This window comes from Astyanax mexicanus, chromosome 16 (genome assembly GCF_023375975.1).
Source record: "Astyanax mexicanus isolate ESR-SI-001 chromosome 16, AstMex3_surface, whole genome shotgun sequence".
NCBI classification, from domain to species: Eukaryota; Metazoa; Chordata; class Actinopteri; order Characiformes; family Acestrorhamphidae; genus Astyanax; species Astyanax mexicanus.
Window position 1 is genome coordinate 23419300 of NC_064423.1, and position 15121 is coordinate 23434420.

Here is a 15121-nt window from a genome sequence, read left to right on the forward strand (position 1 = left end):
GTGAACCAATTACAGCAAAGAGAAATACAGCAAACACACAGACATGTACCTGAGCACAGATGTTTTGCATAATGAGGCATTAATCATTTCACACAAAAGTGTGTGTAAGCTTACATTACACAGTCAACAGATTGTGAATGTTGCATAATGGAACTGTGACAAATCGTCTCTGGACTATTACGCAACTAAGAACCACATATGCTTAAAAAATAGGCATTTACAACTTAAAATGTAATAAAAGAAAATAAAGAAAATGATTTAGATTTATAATTCAGAAGGTGTGGGAGGAAAAAATAGTGCAGACACACTCACTATTTGGTGGAGTCCGACAGCTGGTACTCTCTCCTGCGATCGTAGGACTCCTGGATGCCAGGGTCGGCCCACAGCATCTTTATTGCGTTGATGTAGGGCTGATCAAACGAGCACACCTTCTCCACATCAACTTCTCGCACCAGTAATGCATTGGCCTGTGGACAGAAAATCACATGTGTGCAGTGCAGGCAACACTTTAAAGGCTCATTTTTACTCAAGTCATTTACTTTTTTTTACATTTATGACTTGTAGAATGTTCCAGATGGTGTAATGTATTATGGTAACAGAAATGAGTGAAAACCCAGGGACACAACTAAAATATGTATTTTAAATTAAATATTTTGGATTTATATATTTTTAAAGCATTGTACGAGATTTGGTCTCAATGCAAAAAAAAATACATCTCTGAAGGATTTTAATAATTATAGTTCATGGTCTTTTATAGTTAGAGAGTGGGGACATGTAACAAATGCTACTTTTTCAGTGTTCTTAGTATTTTTTAATAATGTATTTAATTACATATCTCACTTTTGCAATCCAGCAAACGTACAAGACACTATGCTTAATAATACATGAATAATAAATCCCATGGTTTAAGGGGTTAAGAAGTGTAAATGGCTGTAAACATGGTTAAAAAAAAAAATTGCTTGGAAACTGCGTAGAATAGAATTAAATGATTCCAGATTTCAAAGCAAAAACATGGAATTTGAATTTCATGTTCAATTTTGTAGTTGGATGTGAATATCCTGAATATGAAGATTCTTTGTACAACAAATTTATTATAAAATATTGTGTCCTATGGCTGTCCACTGTGGGTGCTAATGACTTCTATGACATATTTCTAATACACACAAAACACTGTGGTTTGAGGAACGTTAAATGCCTGCAAAACTTTGGTAAGGGTTGTCCCATTCATCTGGCACACTGGTTAGGGTTTGACTTTACTCACAAAATAACACCTTGCAACTTACACAGGTGTGATTGTTCCTAAAGCAGTTCCCTGCAGGGACACATTTTAAGTAAAGTTAAAGCTTCTATAGCAAACTTTACAGATACACGTTCATGTGTCCTTATACTTCAAACAGGAGGTGCCTTAAAAGGGTGTAATAATATATTGATACACTTAAGTACTACGATATGATGTTTTGCAATACTGTATCCATTACGAAATATTGAGAACTTAATTTTAATTAATAAGGAAGCCAATAGCAAAAGTTACAAAGACTTAATTTTAGAAGAATGATGGTACATCCAACTATCTATACAACCAAAAAAGGGCCTAGGTTTATATGCAAAGATCAGCATAAAAATAGCAATACACCAAGCTTCTTAAGGGCATCACTTGGTAAATTTATTCCACACTGTCCACCCTTACCCAATCCCTCACTCTACCACATTCAGCTTAGGTTCTCACCTTGTTTTGCTCGTACTTGTACTGGATTTTGAGGTTGTCCATGGCACGGATCATGGCCTGCATGGAGGTGAAGATGTTCTGGTAGACGAGCTTGGTGAAGCTGCGCTTATCTTCATCAGTGTAGCCTGAGCCGTGGATGATGCGCATCTGTTTGATAAATGTGCTCTTGCCGCTCTCACCGGTGCCTGCAAGTAGAGCAAATAAACAAATAACAGAGCATAAGAAGTGCTGAATATACACAACAGCCAAAAATATTATATGAGGACAGAGAACATTTCCTTTCTATTTATGGAAAGTGCTAGCATACTAGCAAACTGCTAGTGTAACTGCTAGCTTTTCTTTACAGTGTTTACTGATTATTCACTGAAAGCAGCTGCCCAAGACCTCATGTAAAACAGAGGAGGCAGCCAAAACAACTCATTTGAGTGTGGAAAAAACACAGACACACAAAACACACACACTGACAGGGGAATCCCATTAAACCCTTCAGTTGCATAAGCACAGCTTCTTCAGACATGAGATCTTACAGTAGAAATCAAATCTCAGGCCTGCAAAACTTAGGCCTTCTCTTCTTACAAAATAGCAGCTTTCTTTTATTTAGACTTTATAAGAAAATTTGTTGTTTTTTTTAAGAATTACTACAATGTAGACATTCATACTAGTGTCGCTTAATGTGCCTTATAATCCAGTGCGCCTTATGTATGAAAATAAACTGATAGTTCACTGATAATCTGGTGTGCCTTATAGTCCGAAAAATTATGAAATTTCTTTTTTAATTAACATGTTAAATAAAGCTATAGATCTATTGAAACTAATAAAAATAAACAAATGAGTTAAAGAGTTTAAGTTAAAGAATTTAATTTAAAGAATTAAATTAGCACAGCCAGTGTAGCAGCGCAGCTATAATTGTTTGGTCCTTTTCAGGAATACAACAAACCTCAGCACCACTATTGGTTTGAAACATCGAAAAAATGGAAAAAGACCAAAATATTTAAAACTCAGTCAGAATTAGGGGTGTCACGATTCTCTAAATCCTCAATTCGATTCTCGATTTTATTTTATTATTATTTTTTTTTACAGCAGATAGGCCTATGCCAGTTTTAGACTAGTCTATGGTCATTCATTGGTTTGATTTATCAAATTTACAATATCTTATTTCAAAAGGTGGGCTTGATATAAGTGATGCAAAGTGATTCAAGTGATCTGTAATACACCACATTAGGCACTAATGGTCAAATTTAAATAATTTAATTAAGATATATTTGTAATGCCATCTAGTGTTTTTTTTGGTAGCAGCAGTGTGCACTATTAAAACAGCAACGTGTAACATAACAAAATAAATAATAAAAAAAAATACAGGAACAGTCATGTAAAAAATAATAGAACAATTAGAGCCTTAACAAACTAAACTCTATCCTACTATAACAGTTAAACATGAAAAATAAGACTCGGTCCCTGAGAATGACAAGTTTTTTTCTTTAACAAAGATATATTATTAACTTTAAGTGAGAGAAAGATGCTCCTTAAGGTACAAAAACTATTAACATATTTGAGGCTAGACAAAACAACTGTTATTTATATATTTTCAAGCTTTTCTTTAAGAAGATGAGAATGTCCACATTCACTGGAGAAAGGGCTGCTCTCTGAGCTACAGTGTGCTGCGTCATTTGCGGGAGGGATCGTCGATCCTCTTTTTGACTTCGATGCTGGAGACCATGACATAATTTCGATCGATTTCGATGAAATATCGAAATCTTGACACCCCTAGTTTCAACAGATCTATAGCTTTGTTTAAGTTAAAGAGTTTAAAAGTAGAACAGCCAGTGTCAGCCAATTGTAGTAGTGCAACCAGAATTGTTGGGTCCTTTTCAGGCATACAACAAACCTCAGCACTATTGGTTTGAAACATGGAAAAAAAGCCAGTCATTTTTGCAACAGCCACATAAAAACAGGTCCTGATCTCAATGAATGTAAAAAGACCAAAATATTTAAAACTCAGTCAAAACTCAGATCCCCAAATTAAGAAAGCTGATCGGAGCTTACTATTGAAGAGCAGGACCTTAATGAAGCCAATGGTTGACGCCTTCTTTATGAAGTCTCTGCAAATGAACTTAACCCATTGAATCCATGTGTGCAACTGTGCTATTATAGGAACAGATTTAAATGAATTAATATGAGGCTTATAAAGCGATAGAAATAGAAAGCTCCCATTAATCTAAAAGAATGTTTATCATCTCCACGATGAACAGACTCAAATGTTTATGGACATGGTTGGGGACACCTTTGTGAGAGTAGCCTATTTCTGGTACTTTCACAAACCCTTACTGCACTGCAGGTGAACTACACAAACCAGAATAAAGGTTCACCCTGACCTTTTCACCAGTGCAACACATCCCTTTGATCAGCCACAGTTTCACTGAGAAGCACTTTCATTTAAGCTTTTGCTTCATCTTTTGCAGGTTACGCAGGTCACTACAATTGCTTACTTTATTTCTCCAAAAAATTAAAAAATAATCAACCGACCAGGTTAACCAAACAGTGATTCTGCTACAAAACAAATATATATATATATATATATATATATATATATATATATATATATATATATATATATATATATATATATATATATATATATATATGCGCTTGATCATTAATCAATCATGTGTTTTTTAATGATTTTATCACCCTGGGTTTGAGTTCATAATGACAGAATTCTTCTGCAGCTCTCTGCTGCTGCTGGCTTTTCTTCCCTAGTAGGTTATGCTGTGCAGTAAAATCTAGGTCAGGCCAGAGACAGAGACTTTTACTGTACGAGAGTTCTGACCTGCACAGCCTTGGTGGTGACCTTGTACAGTATCAGAGAAAGCAGAGAAGACCTAATTTTATTAAAAGAAAAACGCTCTATAACGTTTTATTATAAATAAATAGCTGTATACAGAGGTTATGAGATGTAACCAGCCTTTATCTGGTTTCTGGTTTCACATCATTTCAGAGCAGATTTAGAGTCAACGCTTCTGAATTGGTGAAAACAAAGCGAGCACAACAGCAATAAGACAGAAAGCAGGCTACACTGGCCACTGCACACGGTCCTGGTGCAGAGATGGTCGCCATGGCAACCCTTTACAGCATTTAGCACACGGTAAACGGATTTTCAAAGGGCAGGCCAAGCTGTGCACCCTCCTCACTGCAAAACCGCTCCACCCTGATACAGAAACTGACCAAAAAAAAATTACAAACCCGAGTTAAATATAGCCCTCGACTATACACACACACACACACACACACACACACACACACACACACATATACATTACATACAGACATTACATACAGACATTACATAATATACAGCTTTGGGGAAAAAAACAAGTGACCACTTAAAAATTTCAAAAAGTTTAATTGATTTTACCAAATTGAAAACCTCTGGAATATAATCAAGAGGAAGCTGGAGGATCGTAAGGCATCAAACTAAGCTAAGCAGGAGTGGCATAAAGTTATCCAAAAGCAGTAGGTAAGACTGGTGGAGGAGAACATGGCAAGATAAATAAAACTGTGAATAAAAATCAGGGTTATTCTACCAAATATTGATTTAACTTATTTTATAAACTACAGACATTTCTCCCAAATTCCAAAAAAATACAAATAAGATGCAGATCTTTTAGATTTCAAATAATTCAAAGAAAACAACAATGTTTATTTTACTCAAATATATACCTATAAATAGCACTGAAACTGATTCAGAAACTGAAGTGGTTCCAATTTCTTTCAGAGCTGTACGTATATTACAAGCAACAAAGCAAATAAGTAAAATCCTTCTTTTGAATAAATACTGCATGGGCGAATATTTTTCACTCTAACGGATGCAGTGAGTAGCTTTTTTTTATATGTTAAACAACCATGTGGAAAGACAGATCCTGTGGTTACTGGCGTATATCAAACCTAGAAAACATCTAATAAGACTGCTGAAACTACTAAAATCGGGTTAAACAAAGCTTTAACAGAAAAAATTTAACTTAAACAACTTTTAATAGATAAACAGACGGACCAATCCATCAAGTATACATAACATATACACCATACACAAAAGAAAATGAAACAACATCTAATACAACTACATAAAATTAACAAGGCAGGTCAGGTCTTGATGGCGCATGACTGAGGATGAACATCCTTTCCTACATCCGAGTACACCAACCACCGGCATCTGGAAAGCTAAATATGGACCAAGCGCTTAAAACAGGGAGACTGCAGAGAACATACTCTTCCACTGCAAATGAATAGAACATATCTGAGTCAAGGTTAAGCTTTTTTTTCTCTCCAGTCTCGTAATATTGGATCACTTTTTAACCAGGACACATCGCCATGGCAACTTTTGCTTCATGCCAAACATGCACCAGTTGGGGATGTCAGATCATAAACAGCTCTCTGACCAATCAGGAAGGGCCATCTGATAGTCGTGGTCCTTTTTTCCCCCCTTTCTGACGTTTGTGGAGTCGTTCATTCATGACAAAATTGAATATTTTCAATGGAAAAGACATACATGCATTACAATGTTATGGCTATATCTGTCCATCTTTTAAGACCTCAACCTGAATAAAAAAAATCTATTTCAACGTGTGAAACCTGGAGCTCTTTTTGGAGACCTTAACGCAACATGCATTTTACCACAGACAGTCTTTGGTAGACATGAGCTACCTGTAGGCCCACATCCAACCAGAGCAGTTCTACATAAATTGTATGTTGTTAAATTGCTATTGCTGGTATTGCTTTTGCTGGTGAGCAGAAAATGTTCCACCAATGTTTATGGTCTTGATCCAGGTTGAAATAATGCAGGAATACATCCCCAAATGTAAAGTGAAGTAAAGTGAAAATGAAAAGCATGGAAAGGGAGCGAGGAGGTGCATTTAGTTTGACTTATTATTGCAGACAATATATTTAAAGCTGCAGTTCTTAATTTGTTTACACTTTTATTGACAGCAATAGTATTCTGGAGTGGGAGGGGACCGTATTTTCTAATAAATTGTATCAATGTGCCTTTGCTACCATCCCTGAAAAGCCAGAAATATTAAATACTGATCTTTAAAGTCTTTCTGGGACTTCTTCTGTCCATGGCAGCTTTTACTGGTTACCAGCACAACCACAGCAATTTTATTGCCACTGATATAAGAACTACTGCGAATGCAGAGATTTTGAAATGGCAAACTCTTCATTTGGCCTTTCACCCACTGTCAAACTAAAGAAACACTATTAGAACTGAAAAGTGTGTGACTGTCCTCATTAAAAAAAACATATCAATCAACTCTGAAAGGAAACCACACCACAATGCATGTTTTAAAAGTACTTTTCAGCATGCTTGGTGCAATTACACACTCACACCAGTGAGGTCTCTAAAACTTACAGATTGTCACTTTAGATGTTTTGTCTGGGCAAATAAAATTTTGTTTAAATAATTTACATCATTCACGCACTTCAGACCCGCAACACTTTAAAAAAATAACAAATAAAGGGCTAGCACTGAAGCAGAAAAAAACATACATTATATAAATTTAAATAGACAATGTCAACAAGTGACTATTTATGATTTGGTACAACAGCAGTATCTACATCTATGAGGAGGAATGCGTTTTTCTCATACCGCGGAACAGAACCATCAAAGAAGAGAGTCAAATGCTGATCTAGCCTAGTCCTGCAAAGAAATCAGAACACCTCCTGCTGCTGTTTCTACTGTATGAGTGTTTTTATCCCAGTAAAATAGAGCAGTAACTACAGCCCTTTAAAATATATCAATACTGTAGCTTGAAGGATTATTTGAATGTATTTTTTAACTGGAGAAAGAAGGGAATTGTAGCTTTCCCTTTAAATACTGAAATGCCTCTAATGGATTCAGGAATAACATATAGTAAATTGAAATTAAACTTGTATCTAATTTGTTTAATAGAACTTTTGAAAAATACCTCTTTGAAAACCTAAAGATTGAGTATTTTAGGTTTGTTTATATTGTGTATATGGATCTGTTTATTAAAATATTTAATTTTGTAAAGGGAACTGCAATATATTTGTTGGCATATCTATTTTTAAGGTCTATTGTTTACATACTTTAGCTATTTTTGCTGATAATAGTCTTATTTCTTCATATATTGTGTAATTTTGTGGGACAAAGTAATTCCAATACTAATCAAAGCCTTAATTTAAAGCCTTAGTGTTTTATATTATATGTACTCCTAACAGTACAGTAACTCACAAACCTATATTAATTTGGAGACTAGTAATGGGGGGAGTCCTTATGAATGGGTCGGGGAAATTGGCCATGTAAATTGGGGAGAAAATGGGGAAAAAAATTTAATTAATTTATAAACAAAGAAAGAATTGGCTACAAGTGACGAATACTATTGGCAGTAAGCCAATATCATTAAAAACAAAAAAATTGCACTTAAGACTTGCATAATTTATTGTTGGAAGGATGTGATCAATAAACCACCAAAATACTGAAAGCCAAGATTTCAGTAAGGCCTCCTCAAGGCCTCCTCAAGGCCTAGCATCACCATCAGAGCATCACAGCAACATAACCAAAATATATTATTTTGTGCCCTGCCGACCCGCACCAAGACAGTAGCTCTCCCTCCTCATTAGATCTTGGGGGAGCAGCTAAAAGTAAGCAGCACAAGATGAATTCACCTGCTTCCAATCATGCACCAGGCTTGTCCGCAGCTGTTTCAGACAACTGCAGGCGGATATAAAAGCCGCTCTGATTTATTTTGCCTGCCCTCCGTCATAAGATTTAACCCTCCCCCTCACCACTCTCACCCTGGCAGCCAGACATCTTGTTGCCTGGGACACCAGAGTGGTTGGCAGTACAAAGTCCCGCCAAAGCACTTCCAATTGGTCCCTTTACCGAGAGAGATCCAAAACCGCACTCTAAAAGGTTTTGTCTATTAAACAGGCAGAGACTGACAGGAAAACAGGCTGGGCTTTTAATTGTCAGGCTCACATCAAAGAGGGAGGAAAGAGCTTGATGACCAGAAACAGAAGATACCAGTCACATAACAAGATGACCCAGTCTTGGTTTTAAGGGCATTTTCGGCATTCCTTGCCTCGTAATGGACTTACTCTGATGGTCAGGCCTATTTTGGTTCGTGTTCGATAGCGCCGCTCCACCCATCTGGATAATAAGGGAAGCAAGTATCTTTTATGGCCACAAGATGATCAGTTAAAATGCCCATTCATGGATACAGAGAGGTAGGATGCTTCTGGACAAAATATGAACTAGGCTACAAGGCTAAAGCTAACAGTAAAAGACAATATAGGCAAAACATAAAGGGTTATCTACTAAGGGAGACATTGCATGCATCCACAGACTTTACTACAACTCTAAGGGCCAGTTTCTTAGTCAGGGATTATGGGGTTTTCACACCTTTAGATTGTTAACTTGAAGCACTTTCCTCTTTGATTTGGTTTGCTTCCATACGAAGAATATGAATATACAAGTGCAATGAAATGCTTATTGATTATTGGTCAGACCTGTCGAGGCAGAGCTACTAAGTAAATACATGTTCTTGACCAGCACCTCATTGCAGTAGAAAAGACAGAATTTGAAAATAGCTGTTAAGTAAAACACTATATCTGGAAAAAAGAAAAAAAAAAATTTAAGGAGTATTTAAGTGCTGATTAAAATGTCTCTCCATCCTCGGGCCCGGTTTCAAAATCCTGATGCTGGTGCCATTATCCCTAAACTCACTAATGCAGTTTGGGTTTTTTGTTATTCGCTATCCTATCCTATCCTCCTAATATTCTGCTAAACTTTAACACTCAACACCAAGAACAGAAAGCAAACCACTGCCCACATTTGCACATGGGTCGTAGGAGTCTCTTCCCAGCAAGAGGTTTCGCATGGAAATGATGAGGGTGAGAGTTTGCATAGCAATACACTTGCATGCAAATTTACACACACCTTATCATTCTGTGGTGAAAAGTATGTGATTGGTGTTGTAAATGATGCCACAGAGGCGACATGCCCCCCCCATACTGTGGTTTGATGTAAAAAAAAAAAAAAAAAAAAAAAGTGATGCGTGTGTAAATTGAAATGCTCTGATTTAAACAATTTTAAAATTAGCATTAGTTTCATAAACCCTAAATCCTAACCCTGTGGAACTACACAAAACATACTATTTGTAAATATTAGGGATACCTATATCTGAAAGCGAAAGTGTAAGTGTGCCGTCATGACAGGGTGAACTGAATTACGGACCGACCGACCGAATCCCCCCCACCCGCCCGCAAAAACAGCAAAACAACAATAATCCGCCCTTTAATCTGGCATTTAATTGGCCTTTTAAAAAGGTACATTTTATGGGATTAATAGCGTGATTTTGGCTACAACTGGAAATATCTGTGCAAGACTGCCTGACTGAGGTGCACAGCTTTCAACAGGCTGTCAGCGGCTGCATTTACAAGCATGTGCCCAGCCACGTAGATACCATACAGTTATCGCATTTGCAGATATGGTAAAAGTATTATAATATTTAAAAGACATTCTGTTGATTGCAAATTTCATTGCAATGTTTTTATGAAGACAAAATGCATCAGAATAGGCATTAAATGCTGCTATGTAAATATCATCCAGTATTTCGTATGTTTTAGGATTTATATTAAAAAGAAAACTGTGATATTTGTCATTTATCATTACAAAATTGATTAACAATGTAGCAATATGTTTTTATGCATTACCATCTTAATCTAGACCTAAACTAAAGTAACGAAGCACTGGTAGAAAAGGTGCGTTAGTCTTCATAGTGAAAGCCAAATACTAGAACATACTGGAATCATTTTTGATTGTCAACTGCCTTAAGAACACAATCGGACTCAGACTGGGTGTGCCAAAGAAAACACACTCACTTTTACACCTCTGACTCATCCAGTATCCTCAACCCAACAAGAGCTATTGTAGACTGGGTAAGCCAATACTTCTTGAACAGGTAAATATTGGCTGGAGTTTACCATGTATAAGCAGGGGAAGTGTTGTCTGACAATCTGCTGGTCTGTTGTGGCAACTACCAAACACAAAGCTGCATTATTAAGTAAAACCACACAACACTTTAAAGTTGAAACTAAAAAAAGTAAACACACATTTTACTTCTTTAAATGTGCCTGAACACAACGCACGGTGAAAAGCGGACATTTTAAAAATAAACTTAGACTGCATTTCTCAGTTGTTCCATTACTGAAGGATATTATGTGGGCCAAAATGTATCACAAAATATGTTCTAAATTTAAAATTAATGCGATTTATTTTTCTGACATTGATATTACACAGGCATGTGGTGTACAATTTTAATTTTGTTTAATAAAGCTGGTCAGGTTAAAGTAGTAGCAGGTTAGCTGCTATGCAAACTTTGAGCTGGATTACTAATGTATGCTAATTAGGAATGCTAATGTATGTTAATCGTGTGCGTCATGTCTATAGGGGTCACAACTAGGGGTGTGCCATATCGTATCGTACACTATAATAGTAAAAAAAATTTAAATATCAGAAACGATATAAAACCCTAAAATATCGTGCCATATCACCCATCCCATTTCCTATTATATATCTACTAGAGACAGATTAAATCTGACCAGTATTATTTATTTTACTTTATTCCTGGATATATGGAGATATTTGAAGTGCATTATTATTATTATTATTATTATTATCATGACATTTTGGATCATTGACTTCTGTTACAAATCTGATAAAATACTTGTATTTTTTAATATCTTACTTAGGCGTGTGTAATATTATATTGTATGTAATATATATATATATTTTTTGCAGTGTATAGTGTATTTTTTAAATAATTTTTTTTCATTGTCATATCGGCAAGAGTATCATTATCGCGAAAATACCATGAAATATTGTGATATTATTTTAGGGCCATATTGCCCACCCCTAGTCACAACCTAAGACAGGTTAAAACTGTGATGCTAACAGACACAGTCACTGGCCTGTGCAGTGCTGGAGAGGTTTAGCTGTGAGGTTAACAGCCAGTCTCAGCAGGCTTGGAGCATGTTAGTTATGATCAAGTTTCTCTTGATCTATTGGCTACACTGTATGTACCACTGGATATTGTGATGATTAAGAGAGACAAAAGTCTCCACCGATAGAATTAGAAGTATATAACACTGAGCATAAGTGAGCTTTAATGCTACATTTGCCCACCACTGTACCTCCCACAACAAAGTGGCTCTGACAGAGGAAGTCTGCCATATACTATAAACAAACCCATGCATCCTCACGACCCCATAACAATGAATGGAGGAGAGTCGTCACTGATTGGCATGAAGTGGTAAATGATGGACATTCCTTTAAATACAGCTCTGAGTGAGAGTACAACCAAACCTCCCTCCCTCTCTTTCACTTCATGCGGATCATGTGACACAGCAACAGCATGCGTTTGTGTGTGCTGCAGCAGCAGCAGCAGCAGCAGCGTGGGCCGATATGGAGAGCTGCTGCCCTCGGCTCAGGTCTCTCCAGTGGAGAACGCCAACACACACTTTCTCTCTTTCTCTCCCTCTCTCACATACACACACACACACACACACACATACACACACACACACACACACATTCAGCTCGACCTCATTCTCTCACTGTAGGCTCTTTCACTGCACAAGAACGCTCGCACACACACACAAAACACAGTGTCTGAGAAAAGGAGAAGACAGGATGTGTCAAACATGAGGTTAGACACAAGAAACAACGGATTTGGATACATCACGGTTATTAGAAACCACACGGCCTCTGTCACGCAAAGTATCTCATTTTTAACTTTTTTTTCTTTCACATTTCTATGCCATTATGTAAATGTGGTTGTTGTTTACATCAGGTCAGATTTTGATGTCTAATGGACTAATAGAACTGCTTCAAATTTAGAGATGGTACCAATCCGATCCAATATAAACTGACCGTAGCTTTAACACAAGTAACTACCAATCCAGATTCCATTTCCACATCTTACACACAAAGTAGTTTCAGCCCAAAGCTCAAGTCCATTCAATGTTGGTTTGACTAAAATCCCTTATGTTCAGAGATATTTCAGCATCTGAATTTAAGTGCATTTCCAAGGAATTTATTACCTTTTTAGGGGTTGGAGTCCAGGGAAAATTTCACAAATTAATTGCTTGGAAATGCACTTAAATTCAGTGTAGGTTTTTATATAGTTTACTCTCCTAATAGAATATACTGTGATGTCAGTTTCAGCCTCGTGATGTAACCTTAAGCACAACATCAACAATAATGGTGATATTTTAAAGTTAAAAAGTTAAAAAGAAAAAAAAAATGTCATCATGGAGGTTGGTTTAATGCAGTGCATAACACTGCCTTCTCTATGGCAGAACAGGATTAATTTCCCAACTGGGAAAGCACACCACCACACACCAATAAAATACTTGATCCAGACACAATGCTTTGTGACATTAGCTGTAATAAACACTGATAACAGATAAGTGATTTGACTACATTCAGATACATGTGAATCAGCATTAATTCAAAGGCAAGACTCTGTCTGGATAATAGGGGTGGGCAATATGGCCCTAAAACAATATCACAATATTTCATCATATTTTCACAATAACAATACTTATGGCGATATGACAAAACACTGAATTATTAACACAAAACATTATTTTTTAAGATTACACTACAGCAAATAAAAATGTAACATTTTATTATTGCATACGATTTGATATGGCACACCCCTCACTGAGATATTAAAAAAATACAAGAATTTGATCAGATTTGTAACAGAAGTCAATGATCCAGAATGTCATGATACCAATAATGCACTCCAAGTATCTCCATATATCCAGGATTAAAGTAAAATAAATGATGCTGGACAGATATTATCTGTCTCTAGTAGATATATAATAGGAAATTAAAACAACGTAAATTTTTCTTTTGCTAAAAACAGCAAAAAAAAGTACTACCCTGATTTGATAGATAGGGCTGGTGATATGGCACGATATTTCAGGGTATAATATCGATCATGATATTCAAAAATGATGGCGATATTACTGTGTACGATACGATATAGGCCACCCCTACTGGCTAACATTGTCAGCCAACGCCATAAATGTGACAACTAGCGTGGGCTAACCCTGACAGGCCAAAAGTCATGGGATAGCAGTAGGTAAATTGATAATGAGGTTTAACATTAGGGTATGACTTGAGAACACCAACATCAGTAAAAGTTGTGAGGTAATATCTTGTGAGTAAAGTTGAACACTGGCCAGCATGCTTATAGCAAGAGGACATTAATTATCTTGAGCGAGTTTGAGCAAGGCCTCATAGTGGGTGCCAGGTAGAAGTAATATCCCTCTATACATAGGGTCCTACATGTATCATACCTAGAATACTTCATAGAAGGCATTACCACCCACAGTGGACCAAGCAGTGGGTAGTAAATAAAGTGACCCGTATCACCCGGCTAGAATAGTAACTCTGGCAGAAATCACAAGGAAACAAACATTTAGACTCACTAGTTTTGCTGCATCAAAAAGAATCATCGCTCTCTGGTGGAAATATAAAAAATGTTTTACTCGTCAGAGCAGCATAAAAGCAGCCTAATAGAATCAAAGTGATGACACCGAGACACCCTGACAAAGAGCTTCCTTCTGATCGATTAAAGCACACTTCCACACATACTGACTGATGCTCCCAAATTCTTATTACATGGCCTGGAGTCCTCTTTGATAGATGCAGTAGTGTTTGTGTGTGCACGCACGTTTTGATTCATTTTTAGTGTCTTTGCTTGCTGACTTCCACTGGCCACACCCCTTTCCCAGAGGAACGCTTCACAATGAGAATGGTGGAAAAAGTCATTTTACCAAAGAATGTAAATAATACTAATAATTTACAATGGAAACGAAATCATAGTGGCTTCTCAATTTACACATTTTCACTAAAATATTATTTGATTTATAAAAACATGAAGAAACATCTTTTATTAACAGGAAGTGATGGAATTGTTTACAAACATGCCAATTTACAAGCAACTGTTTTTTACAGCTTGTTAAAATGGTCCAAAATCTTAACTGGTGTAGTATTTGAATAGAATATTTACATAATTTGCCACTTCTGGTGCATTTTATCTACGAGTCAATACAAATACTGTGCAAATACTGTAATTTAATATTTTGCTATATCACACAGCTCTATCAGTGAGAGATTACATACACCTAATACGGTGGCCTTTAAACTGTTCATATCCATATCTGATTATTGTATTGACAGCAATTAAGATATATTGTGATATAAATTTTGCCATATTGTCCAACACTATAACATGTCTACATGAGGGACAACGGCTCAGATGGGACCAAAATCACAGACAAATAGAACATAACGGTTACGTGCAA

At 36.4% G+C, this 15121-nt stretch overlaps 1 protein-coding gene across 2 annotated transcripts in view; it reads right to left on the reverse strand.

The window, feature by feature from the left end:
• LOC125782213 (guanine nucleotide-binding protein G(q) subunit alpha-like) overlaps window positions 1-15121 on the reverse strand; it is a 37625-nt gene that overhangs the window by 15577 nt on the left and 6927 nt on the right. For both annotated transcript variants that reach the window (XM_049465631.1, XM_049465630.1), the window contains exons 2-3: window positions 1727-1911; window positions 313-467 (exon numbers count right to left, since the gene is read on the reverse strand). In XM_049465631.1, coding sequence (XP_049321588.1) covers window positions 313-467; window positions 1727-1911 — 340 coding nt within the window. The remainder of the gene's footprint in view (window positions 1-312; window positions 468-1726; window positions 1912-15121) is intronic.